The sequence below is a fragment of the Cotesia typhae genome, unplaced genomic scaffold (assembly GCF_013202065.1).
Source record: "Cotesia typhae breed Kobodo isofemale line unplaced genomic scaffold, CoteBio_Ctyphae contig_413, whole genome shotgun sequence".
Classification (NCBI taxonomy): Eukaryota; Metazoa; Arthropoda; class Insecta; order Hymenoptera; family Braconidae; genus Cotesia; species Cotesia typhae.
In genome coordinates, this window is record NW_027423750.1 from 497387 (window position 1) to 523823 (window position 26437).

At 31.4% G+C, this 26437-nt stretch overlaps 7 protein-coding genes and 1 long non-coding RNA gene across 18 annotated transcripts; 3 read left to right on the top strand and 5 right to left on the bottom strand.

The window, feature by feature from the left end:
* Positions 1-270: 270 nt before the first annotated feature.
* On the bottom strand, positions 271-3633 carry LOC141527880 (endoplasmic reticulum-Golgi intermediate compartment protein 3). Its single transcript, XM_074243605.1, has 7 exons — positions 3416-3633; positions 3187-3345; positions 2549-2706; positions 2408-2478; positions 2114-2337; positions 1838-1966; positions 271-613 (listed from the first exon to the last, which is right to left on the bottom strand). Exons 1-7 carry the CDS (start codon positions 3501-3503, stop codon positions 276-278), a joined length of 1167 nt encoding a protein of 388 aa, XP_074099706.1. The 5' UTR covers positions 3504-3633; the 3' UTR covers positions 271-275.
* On the top strand, positions 645-1725 carry LOC141527904 (reactive oxygen species modulator 1). The gene is made up of 3 exons (XM_074243644.1): positions 645-991; positions 1147-1280; positions 1487-1725. The coding sequence occupies exons 2-3, from the start codon at positions 1153-1155 to the stop codon at positions 1593-1595; spliced, it is 237 nt and encodes a 78-aa protein (XP_074099745.1). The 5' UTR covers positions 645-991; positions 1147-1152; the 3' UTR covers positions 1596-1725.
* Positions 3634-4322: 689 nt separating the features above from the next.
* Positions 4323-10338, bottom strand: Vari (MAGUK p55 subfamily member vari). Of its 5 annotated transcripts, XM_074243596.1 has the most exons (8): positions 9180-10338; positions 8636-8751; positions 6272-6571; positions 5961-6200; positions 5380-5854; positions 4956-5290; positions 4672-4746; positions 4323-4560 (listed from the first exon to the last, which is right to left on the bottom strand). In XM_074243596.1, exons 1-8 carry the CDS (start codon positions 9274-9276, stop codon positions 4384-4386), a joined length of 1815 nt encoding a protein of 604 aa, XP_074099697.1. In that variant the 5' UTR covers positions 9277-10338; the 3' UTR covers positions 4323-4383. The 5 variants fall into 5 exon arrangements, with proteins under 5 accessions (XP_074099697.1, XP_074099693.1, XP_074099695.1 ...); XM_074243592.1 differs by lacking the exon at positions 9180-10338 and having other exon boundaries at positions 8636-8874; XM_074243594.1 differs by lacking the exons at positions 8636-8751; positions 9180-10338 and adding an exon at positions 7265-7525.
* Positions 9450-14592, bottom strand: LOC141527868 (myogenesis-regulating glycosidase). 3 transcript variants are annotated; one of them, XM_074243580.1, is made up of 5 exons: positions 14372-14592; positions 12807-13016; positions 12639-12749; positions 11566-12442; positions 9450-11412 (listed from the first exon to the last, which is right to left on the bottom strand). In XM_074243580.1, the coding sequence occupies exons 1-5, from the start codon at positions 14491-14493 to the stop codon at positions 10387-10389; spliced, it is 2346 nt and encodes a 781-aa protein (XP_074099681.1). In that variant the 5' UTR covers positions 14494-14592; the 3' UTR covers positions 9450-10386. The 3 variants fall into 3 exon arrangements, with proteins under 3 accessions (XP_074099681.1, XP_074099683.1, XP_074099682.1); XM_074243582.1 differs by lacking the exon at positions 14372-14592 and adding an exon at positions 13655-13737; XM_074243581.1 differs by lacking the exon at positions 14372-14592 and adding an exon at positions 13280-13472.
* Positions 10638-20413, top strand: Mle (dosage compensation regulator mle). Of its 5 annotated transcripts, none has more exons than XM_074243564.1 (8): positions 10638-10772; positions 14602-14776; positions 15846-16344; positions 16719-16765; positions 16823-17316; positions 17406-18416; positions 18616-19330; positions 19529-20413. In XM_074243564.1, exons 3-8 carry the CDS (start codon positions 16100-16102, stop codon positions 20329-20331), a joined length of 3315 nt encoding a protein of 1104 aa, XP_074099665.1. In that variant the 5' UTR covers positions 10638-10772; positions 14602-14776; positions 15846-16099; the 3' UTR covers positions 20332-20413. The 5 variants fall into 5 exon arrangements, with proteins under 5 accessions (XP_074099665.1, XP_074099664.1, XP_074099663.1 ...); XM_074243563.1 differs by lacking the exon at positions 10638-10772 and adding an exon at positions 13609-13750; XM_074243562.1 differs by lacking the exons at positions 10638-10772; positions 14602-14776 and adding an exon at positions 15298-15527.
* LOC141527889 (DNA-binding protein D-ETS-6) lies at positions 20342-24363 on the bottom strand. The gene is made up of 4 exons (XM_074243620.1): positions 24189-24363; positions 23768-24010; positions 21003-21288; positions 20342-20642 (listed from the first exon to the last, which is right to left on the bottom strand). Exons 1-4 carry the CDS (start codon positions 24361-24363, stop codon positions 20450-20452), a joined length of 897 nt encoding a protein of 298 aa, XP_074099721.1. The 3' UTR covers positions 20342-20449.
* LOC141527907 (uncharacterized) lies at positions 23218-25033 on the top strand. Its single transcript, XR_012479260.1, has 6 exons — positions 23218-23697; positions 23790-24012; positions 24195-24245; positions 24337-24390; positions 24527-24732; positions 24877-25033. It is a non-coding gene; the product is annotated as an uncharacterized LOC141527907 (long non-coding RNA).
* A 312-nt stretch (positions 25034-25345) lies between these two features.
* On the bottom strand, positions 25346-26417 carry Emc7 (ER membrane protein complex subunit 7). The gene is made up of 3 exons (XM_074243628.1): positions 26082-26417; positions 25687-25945; positions 25346-25610 (listed from the first exon to the last, which is right to left on the bottom strand). The coding sequence occupies exons 1-3, from the start codon at positions 26279-26281 to the stop codon at positions 25407-25409; spliced, it is 663 nt and encodes a 220-aa protein (XP_074099729.1). The 5' UTR covers positions 26282-26417; the 3' UTR covers positions 25346-25406.
* Between the last annotated feature and the right edge of the window lie 20 nt (positions 26418-26437).

The window sequence follows — 26437 nt, forward strand, 5'->3', positions numbered from 1 at the left end:
ATTTTAATGGTGTGAATTTAGCAGACAGCTGTCATTTTTTGGACACTTAAAATTGTTAAAAATTTTTTTTAATTAAAATAATTATTCTTTTTATGACATTTAATTTTGGTGTCATAATTTATTTTAAAAAAAAATTGTTTTTAATTATAAAAATCAGCTGTCAGCTGATTTCAGTATAAAAAAAATTAATATTTTGTAAATAAATTCCACAAGTGGAATTATTTTAAAAATCTTTTATTAAAATGCAAACATTTACATGAAAGTTTTTAAAAAGACTATCCTAATTTACCTAGTTCTTGTTTCTTTTGTATTACGCGCACTGAGTGGTAGAGAAAAGTGTCGACAAACCCGGCTACTGTGAAGACTCCGCCGATTATCGCGCAAATGTTTGTCGCAAAGTGCCCGAAGGACTTTGTTTTCTCGGTGTATTTTACCATTAGTGGACTGAGCTCGTAGCTGAAGAACACGCCGGGCATTCCCGACTCGCCATTCATTCCGGAGATTTTTCGGGAGAGCCGGGTCACGGAAAATTGGTTTGTCTGCAACTGGGCGCCATCGCTACGGTAGTAGGTCGTTGGGACTATTTTTATGTAGTGTTGAAACATCATTGCTCCTGTAATTTTAAATTAACTATTTAATATCTAATTTTTATTTTATTAAATTTGTGATAAAATATATTTATTAATTTTTTTTGACTTGTAGAAAATTATTTAGAGGTTAAGTTAGATTAATTAAAATTTTAAAAATATTTTAGACTTAATATTTAATAAAGAAATTATTAGTCAGCTGACTTCAGTTTTGTAAAAATATTGAACTATGCCGCGCGCATTTTTAAAAAATAAAAATTCTCAATAATCGATACTTTTAAAATCGACTACTCGAATAAAAGTAAGATGGCGACTATCTGAAATAACCTCCAAAATTTCATCACAAACTTTAATTGATTAAGCCAAAAATTATTTATTAAATAATTTTAAATAAAAAAATCTAAGTAAGTTTATTTTTATTAATTTAATTAATTTAATTATGTAAAAAGTGTTTTAATTCAGTTTCTCAAAAATTAATTTGGAATAAAAATTAAAAACTCATAAATTTTTTGTAGTTTAAGTAATTTATATATTTATTGAATAAATTTTTTTTTTTTAGATAAAAATGCCAGTGCCTGTAGGAAATTATCAACAAGGTCCTTCATGCTGGGATAGAATGAAAATGGGTTTTGGCATTGGATTTTGTGTTGGCATGGCATCGGGTGCATTATTTGGAGGTTTTTCTGCTCTCAGGTAATTTTTTAATATTTAAAAATTTTTTTCATAATTTATTTGTTAAAAAAATTATTAAATTAATTTTTATCATCAGTTCAAAGTTCATTTATTTATATAATTAATTATTTTTATTAAAAATTCTAAACATAGAAATTTTTTTAATAAATTCAATAATTTTTTTTTTTTTTTGGATAATTAAAATTTTGTTAATTTTTTTTTTAAAGGTTTGGAATGAGAGGAAGAGAACTAGTGCATAGTGTTGGAAAAACAATGATCCAAGGCGGTGGTACTTTCGGTACATTCATGGCCATCGGTACCGGTATTAGATGTTAAATTAATTTATAAACAAAATAACTTGTCATTATTTTTTTTAAATGTTCATTAAATAAAAATTGATTTATTAGAGTACTGATTAATTTGTTCGAGAATTAATAAAATAAAAATAGTTGATAAATAAAAATAATTAGGCCTTTAAATTACTTATTTTTAAGTATAGAAATGTTACCAAGTCGAATAAAATTGCCAGAAATATTTTAATTAATTTTAATAAGAATAATATATTAAATTTTACTTACCTTGGTCAGCTATCACAGTTGTATTGTCAATAGGATTTGATTTTCCGGGAATATTAACTCCAAAACTCAAATGACGGATTTTATGAGTTAAATTAAATTGATTTGAAGCGTATGGTTGGACATCATGAACTGAAATTATAAATAATTTAATTACAGATTACTAAAAAAAAATTTTTTTTTAGTGATAAAAAAATTCTGTTGAATTTTAGAAAAATTTTCTGACTTAAAAAAATTTAATAAAATTTAAAAATTGGTATAAAGTATAAAAATAATTACCATGCACATGGTTAATTGAAAAACTATTTCCTGGTGATATATGAAAGCTACCGCCGACCCGATTAACCTCCATAGATCCGTAGATCTGACAGCCTTCCTCGAAGGCATTTTTAATTCTGTCCAGAGACCCGGAATTTTTACACTGCTCTATCGTCGACGGGTCTGGGAACGCCCATTGACGGACCAAGTACGCGTGTTTTACATCAGCACATGTATTACAACACCTAAATAAATTAAAATGTAATTAATAAAAAAAATTAATATTTATTATTACTAAAATTACTTCATAGTTACGTTATATTTTGAGCTTCATCTTCAGCACCGTAGCACGATCCACATGAGGATACTGTTGTCGTTTCCACAGTCTGAAAAATTTATTATTATCATTATTATTTTATTATTAAAGATTATTAAAATAATTATTTTTATAATTACATTATTTTCTAATTTACGGTCGATTTTAGTGTCCATTAAATCTGTTTTTTTGGGATCTTCAATTGGAGCACCCTCTAAATTTAATCTTCTTTTATAAATATTATGATCTATTTGTAAATGTTGCTCTCCCGTTGTGTCCATTGCATCCAATGACAATACTAGTAAAAAAAAAAAATGTAAAGAACAATTTTTATTTATTTAAAAAATTTAAAAATTAATCTTGTTAATTTAAATAATTTTTTTTAACAAGTTTGGGTATTAAAAAAATTTTTTTAAATGGTGAAGTGATTGCTAACTTTAATTTTCATTTAATAAATATTAATTAAAATTAATTAAGCGGATATTTAATAATTTTAATCACAAAAAATTGATGAAAATTAAGATAGCCGACATTTAAAAATTTTTAGAATTTTTTTTTATCGACAAAAATGATTAAAAAAAAAAAAAAATAAATAAATAAATTTCCCTTGTAAAAAACTGTAAGTTTAATTTTTTAAAAATATTTTTTTGTTGTTATTTAATTATTAAAAAATTAAAAATGTTGCCTAACTTTAGTATCATGACTGTTGACATTTTTAAGAAATTAATTTATTTGTTAATTAAAAAAAAAAAAAAAATAATTAATTAAAATTACTTACAATCACATGAAATTCTTGGTATAATAATATCTAAATTTATTTTTAACTTTGATCCTCTGGAAGTGTCAACAAATAATTCTTCGTCTAAATTTGGAGTTAAAAAGTCCCTTAATTCAGAAATAAATAACATTACCATTATTATGGAACTAATTATTGTCACTGAAAAATAAAAAAATTTTTAATAAACAATAATTAACTAAATAAATAATAAAATAATTAAAATAAATACCTATTGCACCGCTAAAAGTTTTAACCCTAAAATCTTCAAGTGTCTTTGGATAAGCATCGAATTTCCTCAAGACTTCAGCAAAATGCATGATTATTTTTAAAATATCTAAAACAATTTTTTTCTTCCAATAATTTTTAATATTCTGCCACGTGAATAAATAAAATAATAAAAAATCTTATTTGCTGATTAGACACTTGTGCATTATTGTTTATTATTACTGTCAGCTGTCAGTACCGACACGTAGCACGCATGCGCAGATTCTTTTTTTTTTTTTTTTCAAATGACATTCCGCCATTTTTATTTATTTTAAGGTTAGATTATTATCATTGCGGCGAAATTCAGGTAAGTTCAATCAATGAAAAAAATTAATTTTTTTTTTACTACAATTTTATTAATTATTTTTTTTACACTTTTGTTATATTTATTATAAAAAGTATCTAAATTGAGACACTTTATGGTTTATTATCAGTATTGTACTATTCTAGGAAAATAAAAAATTCAATAATTGAACACAAAAAAAAAACAATAATAATAATAATAATAATAATAATACAAATAAAAACAATCTTACGAGTAAATGGACGGCATTCTTAATAATCTTTTTTTTTTTAACAAAATACTATTTTTAATTTTACTATTTAAAATAATTCTTTAAAACAGGGTTGCAAATTTTTTGTTTTAAATAACAATTTAATAAACTGAAGTCAGCTGACAGCTGTCACTTTTGTGATTTTTACAACAAATAATTAAAAAAAAATTAATATAATAATTTTTTGACATTTAAAAATGGAAATTTTTTAAAAATAAATTTTTTTGTTAAAAAATTTAACAATTATTAAAATTTTATAAATAATGGATAAAAAAAAAGAAATTAAGCCGATTTTTTAAAAAAATTAATAAAAAATAATTTTTGATACAAAAATAAAATTTTTTTGCAACCCTGACCCAAAAAGTAAGTAAAAAAAAAATTAATAAATCCAATTGACAGGTACCCATTGATGCTCAGTAGCTAGTGCGTCAAGAGCAGCGACCACCTGTCGGAAAGTATTGTCAAAATCTTCATTGACAATCACCAAGTCGATGTATTTTTCATAGGCTCGTTGTAAGGCCGCTGATTCCTCCAGCGTCGATCTCAGGTCATCTTCCTAAAAGTAAGTAATAAAAATTTGACAATTAAAAAAAAAAAAAATCTTTAAATGGTTTGAAGTAAAAATTAAAAAAAAAATTATTTAAAAATGGAGCATGCTAATACAAACCTCGTACAATGACGCGAGTGATTCTAGAGTCCTAGCACGCCGGGAACTGTATCGTATGGAACTTTGACGATCAAACTACTCACATACATAAAAATAAATACAGGAATTATTACAAGCAACTAAAAAATTAAATGATACTTAAATTAGCAGACATTTGAGAATTTTTTGTCGGCTAATTTAATTTTCATAATAATTAAACTTGAGTAATCTAAATAAAATTAAAAACATCTACATGCAGCTACATGACTCTACTAGCGATGATTAATTTTTTTTGGAACACTCACGGTCAAATTCCGACTGCTAGCACCGGTGGATCTTCCGTGGTCGTAGAGAGTCTTCAGCTGCTCCATTCCTGGAGCAGCGATAAAAATAACGTAGGGCATGAACTCCGTGCTGTTGTGAAGAGTTTTTAAAGCACCAGGACTGCAGTCGAGCACGCACATTTTTCCAGCACGGATCAACTCGCGCACAGAGTCCAATTTAGTGCCGTAAAGATGGCTACCGTACTCGCCAAACTCTAGGTAGCGGTGCTGCTTGATGTCGTTTTCCATAGAGTCGCGGTCTGTGAACCAGTAGCTCTTGCCGTTTTCTTCCAAGACTCTCGGAGGTCGAGAAGTATCTGGTTAATAAATTTTTATTAATAATTGAATAATTAAAAAATTTTTTGAGATTTTTTTTTAAGTAATAAAATTAGTCTAAAATACTTACAAGGAACAATAGTCCCAAATTTCTCGGGATCGCTGTTAATCAGCCTATTTTTAAGAGTCCTCCTGCCGACCCCCCTGGGCCCGACAAGCGCAAGAGTCTTGCGGCGGAACGGAGGCATCCTGGCGACCTCTTCGTAAAGAAGAAGCTCAGCACTGTCAAACTCGCCATTGGACTTGGACTCGTACATTTTGCGCTTCTTCTTGCGAGAAACTCTGGTGCCGCAGATCCCGATCTTGTGGACAAAGTCCGCTTCTGGAGGAACGAAGGCTTTGCGGCGTTCCTCGAGCTCTAAAGAGGGAATCAAACCCGGACTGCCGAGGCCTTCGCCTTCTACTCGGCGAGCTTGCCACCAGTTCGGGTCCGCCTGGTCCACTATTTGCAGGATGTCGCTGCGAGAGAACGGAAGTCCTATTTCGCGACACGGCAGCAGAGTGTCTTCTGATGGGTCGTAGTCGAACAATGCTCGCATGTAGCACTAAAAAAATATTAAATAATAATTTTAAAATTAATAAATAATTATTTAAAATTTTTTTTAAAATATTAAATAATATTTTTATTAAAATTATAAAATAATTACTTACAGTTGACTTCATAGGCTTGTTGTTAACGTCACTGGAAATTCCAGGGTGCACTTTTAAGGATAAATTTTCCTTAGCAGCTTGGATAGCCTGCTGTAACTCATCAGCAGAGTGCACTGGTCTATTGTTGACCTCCATGATAACATCGCCAGGATTAAGCAGTCCTTGTCGTGATACTGTACTTCCTCCGAGAATTCGGGCGATTATTAAATTTCCTCTTTCATCTACTTGAACTGTAAGACCCTGGAATTTTTTTTTATTAATTTTATTAAATCTACTTATTAATCATTTTTACAAATATCTTGAATATTTACCAGTGGTTCATTTTGAGGACGACGTAGACCAATAACTCTTACAGTGTCTGACCTATCAAAGCTCGGCATTTTTGAAATCTCTGAAAAAACAGGTACAACTGGAGCTTTTCGAGCAATCACAACTTTGTCATGCGTCTCCAAAAGAGCTTTCACGTGAGGTTTCTTTAGAATACGCGACAATTCTCGTGCTTCGTAGTTCAAAGAAGTTTCAAAAATGTAGGATATTTCTTCAGCTGCTTCACTTATGTTCGGGCAAATTGGTTCAATTTGCTTTGGAGGTTCTTCTAGTCTTTCTTGTAACTAAAAAAAAAATTAATTTTGTTATTTTATATTTATTTTTTTATTATTTAATTTTTTAACGTGTTTTTTTTTTTTTTTATTTTTTTTATTTTTTAAGATTAATTCAATTTTTAAAGAAGAAATAAAAAAAATTTTTTTTATCATAATTTTACTTTTAAATTTTTTTATAAAAATTTATTAAAAATTTATTTAAAAAAATTGACACTAACATTTTTTAAAAATAAAATAATTTTTAAAATTTTCTACAAGTGAAATTTTTTCAATCAATTTTTTTAAAATAATTTATTACTTAAAAATTTTTTTAAAATCAATAAATGTCTTTCAATTAAAAAACCATTGAAAAATTTTCAAATCTGTCACTTTTAATATAATTTTATCACTTCACAATAACAAAATAATTTTTTAAAACGTCAAATAAATTTTTAAAACACCTAAAATTAAATCTATTAATTCCAAGTGGGAGTAAAATATCAGTGATGTAAGTTAGTTAGTCATCATTTAACAATTACAATACTGAGCACGGTCATCTGTGTAATAACAACAATTTTTTTATAAACCCAACAAATTGCACAATTTATTTCTTCTTTGATAAAACTTCACTCAGCACTTAAAAAAAAAAAAAAAATCACAAAAAAAAAATTAATAATAAATTTTTGATAAAATAAATAATAAAAAGGCACACCTATACATTACCTAGTTACACGTTACACATAATAACACAGAACTTTCATTTTTATTAAATTCTTCTTTAATTATTTTTAATTTTTAATTTTTATTAACAAATATAATTATTATTATTGTTGTTGTTGTTGTTGTTTATTAAATAAATGGAGTAAATAAATAAATAAAATTAAAATAGACACCAAGAAAAGTTAAAGTGTTTTTACGTAAAAGTGTAAACGACTATAAACCGTCAGGAAGAGTCACGAAGCCGCGCCTAAACCCGCCGCCTTTCTCTCTTTAATGCTCAAATACTTCGATACTGACTTTACTGTACCTTCGCCGCGACTATATGTAATTATTGCGTGTGTGTGTGTGTGTGTGTGTGTGTGTGTGTGTGTGTACAATATAGAGCATGAGTTTATTGTGTTAATGCTTTTGTATGTTTTTTTAGTCTTCATTTAATGCTCGAGCTACTAACAGGTGGGGGACATTCTCTTCTGGCATGCATTATGATATTTAATTATAAGAAACCAGGACGGAATTATTTAAAAAAAATTTTTTTATTTATTCAAACAATTGGAGTTTTTTTTTATTTTTATGAATAAAATTAATGTCATTAAAGTAAGCACTCACTATCATTTTTTAATTTTATTTATAATACTGAAGTTAGCAGTCAGCTGTTAATGAAAAAAAATTTTTTTAACAATAATTAATTACAATAAAAAAATTTTTACTTGTAATTTTTATTAATTTTCCTGACATTAAGGTTAGGTGTCACTTGACAATTTTTTAATTTTTTTTAACAAATAAATTTGCTCCAAAAAATTATTTTTAGTTTTTTAAAATTTCTAAATGTCAATTTTTTTTTTTTTAATGAAATTAAAAAAATTCAACATCTGAAAATTAATAAAAATCACAAGTAAAAATTTTCAGAAGTTTTTTTTTTATTGTAATTAATTTATTAAAAAAATTAAAAAAATTAACTGCAGTGTTATTTTATTTAAAATAAAAATAAAAATTTTTAAAATGTCGGCTAATTTAATTTTCATAAAAATCTAAATAAATTTTAATTATTACTGACCAAAATAACATAATCTAGTGTCTAGAGGTCATACAATACGTCACAGTAAAATAATATTAATTAAACGCAAGTGTATATTTAATAAATAAAGTGAATGACTAACAAAAGATATAGCCAATAAAAAAAAAATAAACTATGTATTTAAAATTTAATTACACATTTATGTCAATAATTAAAATTTTTTAATAATAATAAATTAATTTTATTGCTCTGAATTTTATTATTAATTAAATAATTAATTTTTTCAGAAAAGAAGCTATTGAAGATATGAATTTAATTATTATCAACTAGAGAAGAAATAAAAGATCAATTAAACTCACCCTGACAAGTGAATTAACAATAGGACTGTCCAACAATCCTTTAAGGAACAACAAATCCGTGTCTTCGGCGACTTTCCCGAGTTCCTGGATGTTCTCTCTGACGTGCATGAAGGCAGCTGGAAATATCATAACGTTATTGGCATTCTGAATCTCTAAAACCTCGGCTCTGACACTAAGAACTTGGAGCGAGTTGAGAGGGGGTTGATGCGCAATGTCTGGACTAGGGGGTTCATGCCTCAGGGGATGGAATTGCGGGCGTGGTAAGTTTAGATCAATAATTTGCTTCTACAGGTGTTGGGTACTTTTAGATTCCTTAACAGCAACAGAAGACATCAAAAGTTTACTTTTTAGTCAATAAGAATATTAATTAAATTAAAATTGTATTTTATTTCTGAATTTTTATGTCTATTTCTGGAACGCGCCGCTAGGTGGCGTGTTTCTCGCGTGTACTTTGGTAAGGAAGAAGTATATAAAGACCCAAATGCTAAAAGGGCGCATAATTTTTTTAATTCAAAATTTTTATTTATTAATTTATTAAAATTACCATTTTCTGCGTGATTTATCATTCTTTCATTCATCTCGTCGATATTTTCTAGCAACCGGCGGGTAAAATTCTTGTTTTTCTTCCCAAAAATCACCATTTTAAAAAAAAAATATCACTTTTATTGCACAAATAAATTATTTTACAATTTAAAATTAATTTTTTATGACAAGACAGTTCAACAGACAGAAAGTGTCTGCCGCTATAAAATTTACAAGCTAAAGTTTAGTAATAAGAGGGGATCATTGGTTTTAATTTTTAATAAAAACACTGTTTAAAAAAATTATACAAGTAATCTATTTAAAAATAATTTTTACAGACTAGTTCTGAAGAAGTTAACCGCAAGAGTATCAGTTTAAAACTACTTTCCTCTTGGCACTTGTCAGGAGTGTGTGAATTAACTTACATACTATTACAATAAAAAGTGCAGTGACCTGTTTAATAATTATTTATGACGGTACTTTTTAAAAAAATAATAGTGCTATTGGATCTCTTGAAATTATTTAAATCGTAAATGACTATATCGCTGAAAAAATATCAAACCCAATTTACGATAAAGATTTTTGACATTTAATCACATTGATATTTACAAAACAAAATAAATAATTATAAACAAATTTTTTTTTATTAAGAAATTCTAATCTATTTAGATATTTTTATTTATTATATATTTTACCTGTATCGCGTAAATTATACCGTTGAATTTTATAAAAGCACGCGCAAGGTTCACAGTTTATCATTTTCCGCTAAACTAACATAACTCCGCTTCCTCGAGCTCTATTCAATCGATCAAACTCTCACGTGGTAATTTCACCTACACCCTCAATTTTAATCGATTTCTATCAAACCTTGAACTGCATATGCATGTTAAAATTAATTTATAACATTTTTGAGGAAATTTTTGAAAAATTTGCTCATGAAATAATTATTAACATTTAATTAATAGTTCCACTAATTTTAAAATAAATTCTCCAAGCAATTTTTAAATTTGCCGCGCTTGGTATTACAAGCCGCCATTTTGTGGCGCGGGAATTGCATCCGCCATTTTGTCGAATACTATTGACAATCTCTTTTTTAATGATTTCTAATAAATTAGCCTTGTATAAACCAAGAAAATTTAAATTGATAATTCCACCATTTTAAAAAATTTTACAACTTCTCGTGGATCTCCTTAAACATCTAAAAAAAAAAAAAAAAATGCAATTAAATTTTAAAACAATATATTATCCGGCATTTTAACAAAGTACGCAATTTTGTCTTCAGCAACGCGATAATTATGGATCCACCTGCTGCCTTTCCTCAAGCTGCCGTCAATGCCGTCCCTCCAGACACCAGAGGGAAGATAGACCTCCCTCTGCCTGCTTCCGGAGTACAAAATCGGCGCGACAATAAGCTCTTCACCAACAGAGAACTCATCAACAACAACATGACAAGCAGAGTCCATGGGATCAAGCATCCAGAGGGGCCTGATGATGGGCAATCCAGAACTGAGTGTCTCATTGGCGTACTTCTTCAACAGCGGGGTGACAGTCTTCTGTCTGAGCGTGGTCAGGGACTTGGCCATCTCCAGGACACTCTCGTCATCATACTTGCTAGGTAAGTGCGTAAATCTAATCACAGGAAGGAAGGTGGACAGCTGGAGCCACCTTACATACAATTCTTTATCAGGAAGATTGACCTCGTTGTCATTGTTCGGGTTATTGTCGGACATAGGAAGCGCTACGTCTCCTCCGACGGCTCCGGGCATGATGAAAGGGAACCCGATCATCCCGTAGCTCAGAATCGTCGGGATCACTGTCTTAATCGCCTTCCAGCTGGACGGAAAGGGAGGAAGACTCACAAATACTGGAGCTTTAGGTCGCGAAATCGCTCCAGAGACTCCCAGGACCGGGATTGAGCTCACTATTGTTTTGGTGAAGAGCGTTTTGTAGTGGTCCGGGTTGGTCAGAGGTTGGTCGCACTTGTAGTAGTGCGGCATGTCGTGCGCTGTACCCAAGTCCAGGTAGAACGAGTGGATGTGGTACTTGGTCTTCAAGTCCTCCAACTTCTTCAGCAACCACGGGAGCGTCTTGTTGTTCGTAATGTCAAGCACTCCTGCGCTGTTGCTCTTGTTATAACGCGTCAATGCTGGAATTCGCGGGTCGCTTCCTCGCTCTGATATTAACAGTCGGTTTTCTATCGCGTCTTTGAAGTTTATGGACTCTGTTGAGATGAACGGTTGGATTGAGAAGACTACCTGGAAATTTAAAAATTTAGATTGTAATTTTTCAGGCCAAACAGTTGATCAGATCATTATTTATTCCTTCAAATTCTTTAAATAATTTTTATTGAATTTGAAAAAAAAAAAATTATTGCTAAAATAAATAATAAAAAGGGTAAGATTGCTCACCTGGAACCCACGACGCCGGATAATATTGATAGTCTCCTCCATGGAGGGAAAGCGATCTTCATCCAGCACAAAATCTCCAGGACTTTTCTGCCATTCTTCGCTGAGCAGAACGTGACCTTGCCTTAGAAAGCCAAGAGCGATGACATCCTCAGTGTAATTATAAATCGCAGCCTCGTTTGTCGGGGAAATTTGCCAGATCGGCTCCGAGAGCAAGACATCGACAGCCTGGAGCTCTTCGGGCTTGAGACCGTCCCAGAGCGACTTCTCAGCCATCAGAGAGTGGAGGTTCTTAATATTATCCGCCGCGCAGATAGTATAATTCAACTGCGGCAGCGGGGTGAGATGGTTGATGTAAGCAAACGCGTCGTGCTTCGCCTGGAGACAGAATTCCTTAGTCCGGTTCGCGTTGATCGAGATGTAAAGCGGCGACTCAGGGTCGACGATTATCGTCGCGCCTTTTGAGTTCAAGAAATACCTTTTGAGCACATTGCCAAATGGATTCCGTCTGATGTCCCCGGTGACGAAGGCCGAGAGCTCAAGCTTTCCCGAGTCCAACGGGTAGGCCATGTTCTGGATCTGGCCGCCTCCGTACCAATGGCCGCGGCGCAGCGACCAGTCGAAGCAATCTGTCGGGTTGAACAGAGGGTTCAAGCTCTGCCAGGTCAGGTGGTAGCAGTGCATCGAGTCCCGCTTGCTGTGCGATAGGTACAATCTGGAGTAGTGCAGCCATTCTAGGCACACTGAATCCGACTTTTGATCGTTGGGGAGACACGGGAACACTCCAGTGTCTTCTGGAATTCCGTTGCCTAATTTTCCTGAGACTGTTTCTGCGCCTGTGCTGCTGTACACGTGGAGAACTCGCTGGTTTTTGTTGAACCTGGTGGTAATTTTTTTTTTTTTTTTTTAATTTTTAAATAAATTAATATATCTTTAAAAATTTCAATAGTTCACAAGATACTAGGTCATTTCTTAATTATGTATCTAAAAATCGAGTATTTTCAAATTTTTTTGCTAAATTTAAAATTTAAAAAAAATTTTTAATCTCTCATTTTTTATATAAAAAAAAAAATTACCTGAATTTTTCAAAGTAAGCTCGCTGGAGAACATTTTGTGTGTAATATACGTGTGCAAAGCCTACCAGGAATATCACACATAAAAATAAAAATCCTACGAATGCCCTTAATCTGAAAAAATTCACAAAATTTTCAATTATTAAAATTTTTAGTTAAAAAAAAAATTACCTATAATCATCATTCTGTCTTTTTTTATTGCTGCGTAGCGCCTGAGGTATAGACAACTGAAGTTTTTCCTTAAGCAAGCTGCTGATGCTGTTGACACTAGTGATAGTGGAATTCGGACTCTGTATGTCCGCAATATCAACTCCAGTATCAAGTTTCTGGTTCATCACTGCAATTTTACTTTTCCGTCTCGGCGGCGCCTGCAAAGGGACCCTGAAAAAAAAAATCAGTCATTAAAACAAATAAAAAAAAATGTAAAAATTAATTTAGCCAACGTTTTAAATTCTTTGATTTTTTTTTTTTTTTTTTTCATTAATTAAATGAGAAAAAAATTTTTTTAAATTGCACTTAGAGCTTTTTAATTTTTTTATAATAATTTTTTAAGTGAAAAAAAATTCTAAAAGTTTTTAAACATCGGCTAACTTAATTTTCATTTAAAAAATTAGTTACTGCAAGTATTAAAAAATTTATTACACCTTTGTAGCGATACCGCGCTACCGACGTCGTATCTCGGCAGCATTTTAATTAAATTGTAATAAGTGTTTAAATGCGAATTTCCGACAACTAGTTCTTGAGTTTAACTTGAACTGAATACAGACAAGTGTCCTTGTAAGTTAAGAGTAAATAATAATTATTAAAAACTGTATAAAAATGACCTGATAACCCTGAAGTGATATAGTCTAGTGTTTGGACTTATCACCATTTCTCAAGATGCTCATTTTAATAATATAAATATGTGTGTGTAAGATGACAATGTCTGAGTAGATTTACATAATTGTCGCGAGCAAGTAAGGTGATTTGTATCGATGAGAATGTGATCGAAAGTTGTAATGATTTATCTAATTGCTTACCGCTAGATTTTTTGGTGAGAACAAATTTTTTTCAAGTGCTCTCTGCAAGACAAGAACCTTCAGACTGTGATAATTCAAAGTTTTAAACTGTATTGGGTAAATATTTAAATTGCTGATCTAAGATATTTAGATAATGACACATGAGAGTGTAATTAAAGAGATTTTATCTGTTTTAAGCGGTGCTTTCATCACAGCTGATATTTTTGTTTTTAATTATTTTTTTATGTTACCATAAAAATTTATTTTATTTAAAAATTTTGCAAGGTTACATTTTTTAAAATAATTATTTTGACTATTTTTTAATTTTTTTTTTTTTTAATAAATAAATTTGTTCTAAAAAATTATTTTTTTTTGCAAATTAATTAAAAAAAAAAAAATTCTAAAAATTTTTAACTTAAATTTAATTTTTAATTTTTTTAAATTTCTAAATGTCATCTTTTTTGTCATAATTTATTTGTTAAAAAATTATGACATTAATTTAGCTGTCACTTGAAAATTTTTAAATTTTCTTTAAAAAAAAAATTTGTTCTAAAAAATTATTTAAAAAGAATTGCATTTTTAATTTAATAAAATTTTAACAAGTCCATTTTTTAAATAATTTTTTTTGCTATAATTTATTTGTTAAAGAAAATTAAATTTAATGCCATAATTAATTTTAATAAAATATTTTGCTATAATAAATAGCTGTTAAATCAAATAATATTAATAAAAACTTACTTAGCCAAATCTTCATGATGCTCATCATCAGTTTCTGATCCAAAACTTCCACTTGGAGTAGATCCACTGTTACTAAACGTAACACTGCTCTCGCTATCACTCAGTGTGTACTTATTTGTCATTTCACCGGTATCAATAAAAATTTACAAAATAACACTTTTAAATTTTCATTTTTATTTTACAAAATAAATAACTTACTTTTTTTTTTTTTTTTTTTTTTTTTTCTTCAGAATCAAATGCGTGATTCAGAAGACAACTATCAACTTAAACTACGGATGCGGATGATCAGAGAGAGACAACATCATTGGATAATATGTCAGTAGCGAGTGGGAGCTAATGAATTACTTCTTGTTACATTATAACTCTCAATCATATGTTATCCATCATTAGTCTCATTGTTTTGCGGTAAGTTATTTTTATCTTCAGAATATCACTGTTGGTACAAAAAACATTTAGAATTTTTTTTATTACTCCAGATAACTTTCAAATGATTATATTAATTATTTTGACAGTTCTAAAAATACTTACATTAAATGTAATTTATTTAATTTTTTTTATTCCACAATAATTAAAAAAAAAAATTATTTTTTATGACACTGAAGTTGACAGATATTAAAAATTTTTTAGAATCTTATATCAATTAAATTATAACGAAAAAAAAATTTAATAAAAAAATTCAACATGTGAAAATTAATAAAAATTACAAGTGATAATTTTTAGAAGCATTTTTTTATTGTAATTGATTTATTAAAAAAATTTTTAAAATTAACAGCTGATTGCTAACTTCAGTATTATAATAAAATTATTATTTAATTTTCATTCGTTAGAAAGTTTCAAGGTCTTTTGAATTTAACTTTGTGATTTACCGCCACCTGGTGGTCATTTTAGTAACTGATTTATATTGATCGACATTTTATAAATTTCTAACCAAAAACAAAAGAGCGTCTTTTGTTAGTTGTAATTAGTTATTACTTTACAATTTTAATTGTATTAATAATACTAATTACTAATAATAAATTAAGTTTCATATTTCATTAGAACTGAAATAATAATAAACTTTGACTGATTGTTGTCAAAATGGGTGACATTAAATCATTTTTGCATCAATGGTGCACTAAAAATGGCAAAGAGCCTCAGTTTGATGTTAGACCTACAGGTAAAATAAATATTTTAATTATATTACTTAAATATAATTAAATTAGCTCATTTTTTTTTTTTTTTTTTTTTTTTTTTTTTTAAATAAAATTGGAGTAAAAAAAAATTTTTATTTAAAATTACACTTAAAATTTTTGATGACATTAAAGTCAGCTGTCACGACCAATTTTAAATTTTATTTAACAATTAAATTATTTTAAAAAAAATTGCATTTTTAATTTTTAAAAATTTTTACATGTCAATTTTTTTTTAATTACAAAAAATCCAAAACAATTGACAGCTGATTTAAAATTTAATAAAAAAAATTTTTTTCACCTAGGCTTGAAGCATCGCCAACGGTTTCTGTGCGAGCTACGAGTAAACAATTTCGACTACGTCGCAGTGGGAAACTCGACGAACAAAAAAGACGCGCAGGGCAACGCATCGCGAGACTTCATCAACTACCTGGTGCGAACAGGCCACGTGTCTGCAAAGGATGTCCCCGGAGACATTGGTCCAACGGGACTGGAAGCAGGAGCTGGTCCAGCACCTGGTCCAGGTCCAGCGCCTCAGAGATCAGTTTTCCAGGACGGAATGGGCCCGAATGACATTGGCCAAGCCTACAGACCTTACAACGACCGCGGGGAGTCCAACTACACCTACATGGACCGGATCGCCGACCAGAAGCGCGTCGAGGAAGCCGAGGACCTAGATGTCAATGCTGCGATCCATGGGAACTGGACCATCGAGAACGCCAAGTCAAAGCTTCACCAGTTTATGCAAACCAACAAAATTAATACCGACTATAAGTATACGCCCGTTGGTCCCGACCACACTAGGTACGGTTTAATAAAATCCTCTAGTATTTATATTTTTAGCAAGACTATTTTGGAGTACACTATAAACTGAACAAACAAATGGAAATGTTTATTTATTTGGTCAGCTGGCTCATTAATACTTTTTGTATCAATGAATTTTGCTGAGAGTTAAATTTTTGTCATGTCATTTTAATCAAAGCTTGTATTGAAAAATATCAACACTAGCTTTGATGATGGTGAAGATATCTATGATTATTGTGTACTTCAAGGTCGTCTTGGATTGTAATTCATCCAATGGGTGAGTTTTATTATTTTATTTAAAATTTACCGCTTTTTATTTTAAATATTTAAAAAAAATATTATGATTAAATTGAATTATTATTTTTTTTTTACAGAAGCTTTATGGCTGAGATGACAATTTATGTGAAGCAATTGGGAAGAAGTAAGTTATCAAATTAATAATATTTTTTCAAATAAAAATAAAAAATAATACTTGCAGACATAACCGGTCGAGAAACGGCGTCAAACAAGCAAACAGCTTCAAAAAGCTGCGCTCTGTCTTTGGTCCGTCAACTGTACCATCTTGGAGTAATCGAGCCCTTCTCAGGAACTCTGAAAAAGGTCCGTGAAACTCAGCAAATGAAGCCTTACCCGGTGAAAATCTCCCCGGAGCTGATGGACAAGGTCTACGAAGTCCTCAACGGCCTGGACGTGAGACCTGTTGATATTCGCCGCGCTCCCATGCCGGAAAAAATAGAACCAGGAGTCCAGAACCCGGAGTCCAAGCCGGGGATTTCTCTAGTGACCGACCAGGTGCTGAATGATTTTATTTCTTCGAACCCCCAGCCTGCGGGAGTAGTTTCTTGGTCGCCGCCCCAGCCCAACTGGAACCCTTGGATCAATTGCAATATTGATGAAGGGCCTCTCGCTACTACTCCGCTGGATGCTCTTTCTGTTGATATGATGAAGGATCACCGGGAGCGTCAGTTGCAGGTATTTACTTGGAAAATTTTTCTCTAGCGTATATTTATATATATGTCAAAAAAATTTTCTTATTTTTTTTTTTTTTTTTTTCTAACCAGGATGCTTCGCTGAAGCAAAGTATGAAAGAGCGCTCCACTCTCCCAGTGTTCGCAATGAAAAACGAGATAATGGCAGCAATAAACGAGAACCCGGTGATAATAATCAGAGGAAACACCGGCTGCGGAAAGACCACGCAGGTGTGTCAGTTCATCCTGGACGACTACATCGCCTCCGAGCAAGGCGCTTACTGCAGCATAGTAGTGACCCAGCCCCGCCGAATTTCCGCGGTCTCGGTCTCCGACAGAGTAGCCGCAGAGCGCTGCGAGCCTCTAGGACAGTCAGTAGGCTACAGCGTGAGGTTCGAGTCGCAGCTTCCGCGACCCTACGGCAGCATAATGTTCTGCACAGTCGGAGTTTTGCTCCGCAAACTCGAGGGAGGACTCCGAGGCGTCTCCCACGTGATCGTCGACGAGATCCACGAGCGAGACGTCAACTCGGACTTTATAATGGTCTTACTTCGTGATATGGTTCACACTTACCCCGACTTGAGGGTGATCCTGATGTCAGCGACCATAGACACGTCTCTGTTCAGCGATTACTTCAACAAGTGCCCCGTGATCGAGGTCCCGGGTCGCGCTTATCCAGTCCAGCAGTACTTCCTAGAGGATTGCGTTCACTTGACCAATTTTGTCCCGCCAATGGACTCCAGGAAACGCAAGTCTCGGGATCCTGATGACTCGCTGCCAGACGCTGAGCCCGAGGAAAATATGAACAAATTTGTCAGTCCGGATTATTCTGAGCACACCAAGAACGCCATGGCGCAGTTGTCGGAGAAGGAGATCAGTTTTGAGCTGATTGAGGCGCTGCTGGAGTACATCAGGAGGCAAGGAATTCCTGGGGCTGTTCTTATGTTCCTACCAGGATGGAATTTAATTTTTGCGCTGATGAAACATCTTCAACAGCATCCAGTTTTTGGAGGCTCTAAATATGTTATTATTCCCCTGCATTCGCAGCTTCCTAGAGAAGATCAGAGGAAAGTTTTCGAGCCAGTTTCTCCAGATGTTACCAAGGTAATTTAATAAACACATTTATAAAAGGCTAATTCATTAGAAATCATTAAAAAAAGAGATTGACAAATGTATTCGACAAAATGGCGGGTTCAATGCCCGCGCCACAAAATGGCGGCTTGTAATACCAAGCGCGGCAAATTTAAAAATTGCTTGGAGAATTTATTTTGAAAAGTAACACTTAAGATTTTTTATTTTTCAGGTAATTCTCTCAACGAACATCGCAGAAACTTCAATCACAATCAACGACGTAGTCTATGTAATAGACTCTTGCAAAGCCAAGATGAAGCTCTTCACTTCCCACAACAACATGACCAACTACGCGACAGTCTGGGCGAGCAAGACCAACCTGGAGCAGCGAATGGGTCGAGCCGGACGTGTCAGACCTGGCTTTTGCTTCCATCTGTGCTCTAAAGCCCGGTTCAACAAGATGGAGCAGCACATGACTCCAGAGATGTTCCGCACGCCGCTGCACGAGCTTGCCTTGAGCATCAAGCTGCTGAATCTCGGCTCTATCGGGAAGTTCTTGTCCAAAGCCATCGAGCCGCCTCCAATAGACGCGGTGATCGAGGCTGAGGTGATGCTCCGGGAGATGAAGTGCTTGGACTCAAACGACGAGTTGACTCCTCTGGGGAAAATCCTCGCGCGACTGCCTATTGAACCCAGACTGGGCAAGATGATGATCATGGGATGCATGCTCAGAGTTGGAGATGCTCTGTCGACGATGGCGGCCAACAGTACTACCTTCCCGGAGGTCTACAACATGGGTCCTGATATGAGGAGACTCTCCACTCAACAGAAGTGGTTCGCTGGTGCCAGGTACAGCGACCATGTTGCTATGCTGCACGCCTTTCAGTGCTGGGAGGAAGCTCGTGGAGGTGGAGAGTATGCTGAGCAAGCTTTCTGCGACTCTAAAGGTATTTTTTAATTTTGTTTTTTAGAAAAATTTTAATAAAAAATTTTTTTTCCAAAAAAAAATTTAAATTGATAATTTCACTAGTTTTAAAAATTAATTTTAAAAAATTCCAAATTTTTAAAATTCCTCCAAACAATTTTATCATTTAAACATGAATATTAAATTAATAAAAAATTTCTAATAAATTATAAAATTCCAGGTTTAAGTCTACCAACTCTCCGTGTGACCTGGGAGGCCAAAAACCAGCTCCAGAGTCTCTTGCAAACTACAGGATTCCCTGAAGAGACTCTTTGCCCAACTCCATTAAATTACCAAGCAGGCGCAGACGTGCGACTGGACACCATCACAGCTCTCCTGTGCATGGGTCTGTACCCGAACGTCTGCTACCATAAAGAGAAGCGCAAAGTGCTGACCACAGAATCAAAAGACGCTTTGATTCACAAGACTTCTGTAAATTGCAGCAATTTCGAGCAGACCTTCCCGTACCCGTTCTTCGTTTTTGGCGAGAAGATCCGAACCCGAGCCGTCTCTTGCAAACAGCTGACGATGGTATCACCGATACATCTTCTGCTATTCGGCTCCAGGAAGGTGGAGTTCGTCGACAACGTTATCAGATTGGACAACTGGATCAACCTGGACATCAACCCGGAGCAAGCTGCGGCGATTGTCGCTTTGAGACCCGCTTTGGAAAGCTTGGTCGTTCGCGCAGCGAAGGACCCAGAGACCATCCTGGAGCTCAGTCCTATCGAGGACAAGGTCTTGGCGACGATCAAGGAACTCTGTGGAATGAACGCGGGTCGCTTTGAGATGGACGCTATCACTGGTGGAGGCTTCCAGTCTCGCCGGCCGCCTCGTGGACACTCCACTGGGTTCTCCTCGCCTCCGAATAAATTTCATCGCGATGACTTCCGGGGAGGTCCCAGAGGCGGGTTCGGAGGCAGAGGCGGCTTCAGAGGTCGCGGCTGGGGTGACAGAGGACGCCGCGGCTACAATAGATACTAAATTAATTTTTTTTTTTTTATTATTTAACAGATTTTTTTTGTAATCGAAACTGGGAATAAATTAATAGATGATACTTATTTTATTTTTTATGTTTATTTAATATAAAAAATTTTGTTATTCAAGGTGAGTATCGAGAGTATGTCCAGTAATGTTGATACTGTGATCCGGAGTATGATGAAGAAGTTGGTGAAGAAGATTCTAAGGAGAGTCCTGTCTGCGTTTGGCAGGCGAGCATTAACCCGTTGAAGTCGAATTTGTAAGCATATCTTTTACCATGGACTTTTGTCATTATGTTTTTGTCGTAGTAATACCTGGAAGATTTAGTTGCGTTGGTATGAATATGAATATATGGAACTCGTGAATTTTATAATGTTTACAATTAACATTAAAGAAGAATAAATACAGATTCAGTAAGTATTAAAACTTAAAAATTTTTATATAGTTTAAGGCTTTAAAATTATTATTATTAGATTTTGATTCAAAATTTTTGACAATAATAATAATAACACTTCTAAAAATTTATTTTTATTAAAAAAAAAAAAAGTTTTTTTATTAAAAAAAATTTTTTAATTAATATTATTATTATTATCTTGACTTTATTGTAAAAAAATAAGCTGTCACATTTAATTCTTTAAATTTAAATTTAAAAAAAAAAAAAAAATTGTCAATACCTTAGCGCTCTTGATAATTTATCATAATTCATATTAGGTTTGCTTTTACGTTCTCCCCATCTTCTAGCAACCTCATCAGGATCAGTAAGTTTAAACTCTCCATTAGTGCCTTCCCAAGTGATGCAACTGGCGTTCCCAGAATCCGCGAGTAACTCAAGAAGAAATTGCCAGAGTTGTACTTGACCGCCGCTGTTGCCAGCAGCGATTACCGAAGCCACCGAAGAAGATAGCGTTATATTTCCTGAGCCAATAATTGAACAGGATCTTTGAAGAAGGCTGAGCCTTTCTGTTAAAAAATATCCAAGATTAATTTAACAAAAAAAAATTCATTTCTTCTTACAGAGTCGCGGTTCTTTGGCGGGAGATTTAACGCAAAGTCGAAAAGACGAAGCCGAAAATTTAAAGAAGGTGGAGTTTAGTTAATGTAGGTGATAGGTACAAGACCACCCGGTTGATGAATTAATTCTTAGTTCGTAGAAAAAAGAAAGTCAATGGTGGATATTTAGATAACGCGACAAAGAGGTACCGCTCACTTTAAGTTTGTAATTTTGTCATTTTTGAATTAAATAATATATATATATATATATATATATATATATATATATATATATATATATATATCTTTATTTAGCGTTTTAGGGACAACAGCACCAGGGGGTATTTTAAGTGTTGAGACAAAATAAAAGATCCGCCTGATATTGTCACTTCTTGTGTGGCGGCTATTTCTAAGTGACGATAAATTTTGTTTATACAAAGACTTTCGGTGTTTATTTGATAGCTTTAAAGTCTGTTGACATTATTATTATTTTTATTTTCTATAAAAAAAATCTGATATGATTTTTTCATATTTTAATATTTGACCCAGAATTTTGAATTTAAAATTCAAAATTTAAACAATTTTTCATGTATTAATAATAATTAATTAAAAAAATTTTTTTTACTCTTAAAATTGTTAATAAATTAAAATATTAAAATGGATAATAATTTAAAAAATTTTTAAGCTACACCGAAAGTCTTTTATCGACATAAAATAAATATATAAATTTAAGACCCGACTTAGCGATTCGCGGAATATAATTCAAACTTCTATAATTAAAATATAATAATAATACCATTATAAAAAATAGCGGGATGAATTCTCGAATCTTGTAAATTCAAAGGATGCTGTATTCTCCACATCACAAAAATAATCAACTTCACTAGTTCCAATAAGTACCACTTTTATTTTTCAATTTTTTACGCACTCTGTTTAGCATTATTTGAATTTAAATTAATTTAAAATTAAAAATAAAATTAACTGGGTAATTTTACTGAAGTTATATTAAAATAATTAAGTAGCGAATGTGGTTGAGCGTGTCCAATGGACAAAGTGTATCTGAGGAAGCGACCTTTGCCCAAGTCATTTCATCCCTTATCTTTCACCCCCTCTCTGACTTTCTTCAACTTCACTCGTAACCGGTGGATTTTCTCACTCCCTCGTGAAAACTCTTATAAAACTATATATTCTTTTAGTCCTCACTTTATTTTTATTTTTATTATTATTATTATTATTTTTCTTTTAATAAAATTTTTAAATGTCTTATTCAATTCTTATCAATTTAAAAAATTTTTTACTAATTTATTTTATTTATTTTTTTTCAGAATTTTAAAATTCACAATTTTTAAACGAAGAAATCAAAATTTTGGTAAATAATTAATTATATAATTTTTTTAATTGATATTTTAAAAATTTATTTTTGTAAATTTTAGGGTAGAATTCAAGGAAAGTTTTAAGACCAAAAAGAAATTTTTTGAAGAATAAAATTAAAAGTTATGAAGATTTAAAACAAGAAGAAAGACAAAACTTGAAAACTTGAAAATTCCAAGTACCATAAATCAGTCAAGCCCAGTAAAGCCAAATAATTATTCCAAAAGGTGGAAAGCACGGAATAAGGTTGAAGATCTTAAACGTTAAATATACAGGTTATATAAAAGCTCATCAAGAAAACAATATAGTTGCACCCTGTGGTGAGCTTTGCACCGAGAAATTCACGGGGCGAGCACTCGTGGATATGTCTCTTGTCATCCATCTCTTTGTCTTGATGTTATATGTTATATATATATATATATATATATATATATATATATATATATATATATATATATATATATATATATATATATATTTATATAGATAAAGACTGTGGGAGTCTTAAAGGATGTATAAGGACTTTAAGTCGCCCTACTCCTGCTCCTACTTTAGCTCTAAACACTCGATGGTTTATTCATGAGGTCTCAATGTGATAACACACTGATTCCTTTTAATAAACGCTTCCACTCTATTCTATTCTATATTATATTATTATATTATATATAACAAGGGAGAGATACTTTGAGAAATAATTATTAACCAGCAATCTGCAGTCACTGTGACTTAGGAGATTTATGGATTATGAGTAAGAAAATTGTGGCTTGATTTTTTTACAATTTGGGAAATTTTTTTTTAAATTTTGAAAATAATAGGGCTATTATACTACTAATAAAAAATAAACAATTTTAATTAAATCGCTAACAGTGCATCGATTTACTGCTAACTGATACCAGAGATATACGTTTAGAAATAAAATGACCAGACTTGGGTCCCCTGAGATTGAGGGTGAGTTCGGAAGAAGATAATCTTAATGGATAAATAAACAAGTTTAATTTAAAATTTTAGGTGAGTTAAATTTTTATTTAAAATAATTTAATAATTTTTTTTTTAATAATTTAATATAAAAATTACTTACCATTTGTCTGCTCCTGAATTAGCTCGTGGTCGTAAACCCCTGTAGCCTGCAACCTGAGGTACCCAAGGTGTCTGGCGAGGATTTTTCCTCCCGAAATTCTTCCCCACTTATCACTGGTGATGTTTATCAGCTCCTCGCCACTGTCCGGTAGCTTGCTGCGCTCTGGAGGTGGGTTTATTGAAAACACTCGGCTGCACCACATTAGCCACCCGTCAACGTGCTCTGATTTCCATTCTGCTGGATCTGTAAATTTTTTTTTTCTATTTAATATATCTGATAAATTTTTTTAATATTTAATTTATATAATTAGATATTTAATTTTTCAGAAATTTTATGATTAGTTATAAAAAAAAATTTTTTTTAAATTTTTTATACATTTTGATTAATTATAAAATTATTTCATTTAATTTAATTTACTTACTTGTAGGTACCATCACTGGATCATTTTTATTCAACAATTCCATGTCAACATTTTTTGGTAAATTATTATTATTATCATAATTAAAAAAACAAAAATTATGACATTCTTCTTGAACAGATGAACAGAAACTAAAATTTTCTTCTACCAGATCTCGATTATGCATAAGATGATTCATCTTTAAAAAGTTTTTAAAATTTTTTTAGTAAGTAGTACGCCGATAAGTAATAATAAAAAAAAAAATAATGTATGACTCGACACTTTTCAATAATTAATTAAAAATAAATTTTTAAATTAAAAATAAAATTTTAAAAATTGAAAATAAAATTTTTTAATTTCAGATTGACAATTTTAAAAACCACCAAGAAGTGATCGATACGGAAGACAAACTTAATATGTTTGTATATTATTAAATCTTGGACATATATATTAAATAAAAATCCCCGCTCTTTTCCCACGTGATTTTCGTATGAATGGAGCCAGAGAATTGTAGTAAAATTACATATATATTTTAAATCCAGCGGCGAAATTCGGCAAAGAGCTGTCTGTAAGTGTGAGAGAAAAAAGTTGTGAATGGAATTAAATATATATATATATATATATATATATATATATATATATATATATATATATATATATATATATATATATATATATATATATATATATATATATATATATACATTTATAGAGAGAGTAATATATGATGACGGAATAAGAAAGTCGGAATGATCAGACCCTTAGTTCTGAGAAACGAGGTCCAGAGACCGCGAGACCTTCAGAGAAATACGGAATAAGATGAGGTGCATCGTCTAACGCTGATTCATACTTAACTTTTTTTTTTTTTTTTTTTCAAGTGTCTTCATTTATAATTCAAAAATTTTTTAATTTTGAATTAAATTAAAAAAATTAATTAATATAAAATTAAAAAAATTTTTTAATCACTTATTTATAATGATTTTTATTATTTACATAAAAAATCTTGAGATTTTAATTTAATTGCAATAGAAAAGACTAGAAAATTTAAGAAGACTCAAGTCTTCATAAATTCCGTGCAAAAAAATGAACAATTAATTATTTAATAAATTAAATTATTGAAATTGAGAGACAGACAATTTTAAAAAAATTTTTTTAATAATAAATTATAAATAATTTTATTAAAAAAAAAAAAATTAAAAAATTGTCAAGTGTCTGGCAATTTCAATTTAAATTAATATAAATTTATTGTCGCTTTTTGGTAGCTTTGATCGCTTTAGTCTTCTGCTTATCATTGCCAGACAAAAACGACGTGATGACTTCAGACATCTCTGGCATATTGTAACTCGTCAAACTGTTGAACTGTTCCAGATCTTTGCGGGTCTCGGGATCATTCATTACTTTGGGGATTACCATGATCAGCAGCAGTGGTAAGATCATCATCAGAACCTTTAAAAAATTTTTATTTAAGAATTAAGCCTTTAAAAAATTTTTTAAATAAATAAATCAATAATTGAGGAGTTACCATTGGACTGAATAAAAAGTCAGCGACTCTCCACTGCTCGCGAACCTGGAAGTACCTAAAGGGAGTGACAGCTCTCATTTTCAGCGGATAAGGCACCTGAATCACCTGGGAGGTCTGGATTAAGTTTACTTTCCTCGCTCGGAATTTACCCTTGGAGTTTATTTCTACTCTCACGGGCTCGTAGGCGTAGTTAGGGTTCACCACTTCCACGATGTAGGAACCTGAAGGTACGTTTGATATTGTGAAGGTTCCATCCTCTCTAAAATTTATTTTTTTATTATTTATAGGATAATTTTTAATTGTAAAAAAAATAACAAATCAGCTGATTTTAGAATAATTTATTTTTTTTCAATAAAAAAAATTAAAATTGTCAGAAAATTAAAAAAAAAACTAACCTTAAATATCCATAATACTCTCCACCATTTGCCATGACATGGGTCATAAGTTGCCATCCATTTGGAGAACCATCCCAAGGAAATACTTTTCCTTCAATTACATACAAATCATTTGATAAATCTTCATCACTTTCAGCAAATATACAATTAATATTCACAAAAAAAATTATTAAGCAAATTGCCTTATTTATAAAATTCATTTTTACAATTATTATTATTATAATTATTAAGTCTTTTTTTTAAACAAAAAAAAATTTCAACACAATTTCACTTAATTTATTAATTTATTTATTTTACTGCAGGTGTTATTGTTTACAAAGTAATTAGAATGACACGTACTCCATTCTAAAAATCAA

Excerpts from the sequence above, each read along its gene's own strand:
- LOC141527904 (XM_074243644.1), top strand. The coding sequence starts at position 1,153 with ATGCCAGTGCCTGTAGGAAATTATCAACAAGGTCCTTCATGCTGGGAT. Across the intron at positions 1,281-1,486 it reads GGAGGTTTTTCTGCTCTCAG|GTTTGGAATGAGAGGAAGAG; the intron begins GTAATTTTTTAA and ends TTTTTTTTAAAG.
- LOC141527880 (XM_074243605.1), bottom strand. The coding sequence starts at position 3,503 with ATGCATTTTGCTGAAGTCTTGAGGAAATTCGATGCTTATCCAAAGACA. Across the intron at positions 2,707-3,186 it reads ACCAAGAATTTCATGTGATT|TATTGTCATTGGATGCAATG; the intron begins GTAAGTAATTTT and ends TTTTTTTACTAG. Across the intron at positions 614-1,837 it reads AACTGTGATAGCTGACCAAG|GAGCAATGATGTTTCAACAC; the intron begins GTAAGTAAAATT and ends TTAAAATTACAG.
- Vari (XM_074243596.1), bottom strand. The coding sequence starts at position 9,276 with ATGGTGATTTTTGGGAAGAAAAACAAGAATTTTACCCGCCGGTTGCTA. Across the intron at positions 5,855-5,960 it reads ACAAGCCTATGAAGTCAACT|TGCTACATGCGAGCATTGTT; the intron begins GTAAGTAATTAT and ends ATATTTTTTTAG. Across the intron at positions 5,291-5,379 it reads ATTTGGGACTATTGTTCCTT|ATACTTCTCGACCTCCGAGA; the intron begins GTAAGTATTTTA and ends TTTATTAACCAG.
- LOC141527868 (XM_074243580.1), bottom strand. The coding sequence starts at position 14,493 with ATGACAAATAAGTACACACTGAGTGATAGCGAGAGCAGTGTTACGTTT. Across the intron at positions 13,017-14,371 it reads CATCATGAAGATTTGGCTAA|GGTCCCTTTGCAGGCGCCGC; the intron begins GTAAGTTTTTAT and ends TTTTTTTTTCAG. Across the intron at positions 11,413-11,565 it reads TCCGGCGTCGTGGGTTCCAG|GTAGTCTTCTCAATCCAACC; the intron begins GTGAGCAATCTT and ends TTAAATTTCCAG.
- Mle (XM_074243562.1), top strand. The coding sequence starts at position 15,449 with ATGGGTGACATTAAATCATTTTTGCATCAATGGTGCACTAAAAATGGC. Across the intron at positions 16,766-16,822 it reads TGTGAAGCAATTGGGAAGAA|ACATAACCGGTCGAGAAACG; the intron begins GTAAGTTATCAA and ends TAATACTTGCAG. Across the intron at positions 19,331-19,528 it reads AGCTTTCTGCGACTCTAAAG|GTTTAAGTCTACCAACTCTC; the intron begins GTATTTTTTAAT and ends ATAAAATTCCAG.
- LOC141527889 (XM_074243620.1), bottom strand. The coding sequence starts at position 24,363 with ATGAATCATCTTATGCATAATCGAGATCTGGTAGAAGAAAATTTTAGT. Across the intron at positions 24,011-24,188 it reads TCCAGTGATGGTACCTACAA|ATCCAGCAGAATGGAAATCA; the intron begins GTAAGTAAATTA and ends AAAAATTTACAG. Across the intron at positions 21,289-23,767 it reads AATTCAGGAGCAGACAAATG|AAAGGCTCAGCCTTCTTCAA; the intron begins GTAAGTAATTTT and ends ATTTTTTAACAG.
- Emc7 (XM_074243628.1), bottom strand. The coding sequence starts at position 26,281 with ATGAATTTTATAAATAAGGCAATTTGCTTAATAATTTTTTTTGTGAAT. Across the intron at positions 25,946-26,081 it reads GAGTATTATGGATATTTAAG|AGAGGATGGAACCTTCACAA; the intron begins GTTAGTTTTTTT and ends AATAAATTTTAG. Across the intron at positions 25,611-25,686 it reads ACTTTTTATTCAGTCCAATG|GTTCTGATGATGATCTTACC; the intron begins GTAACTCCTCAA and ends AATTTTTTAAAG.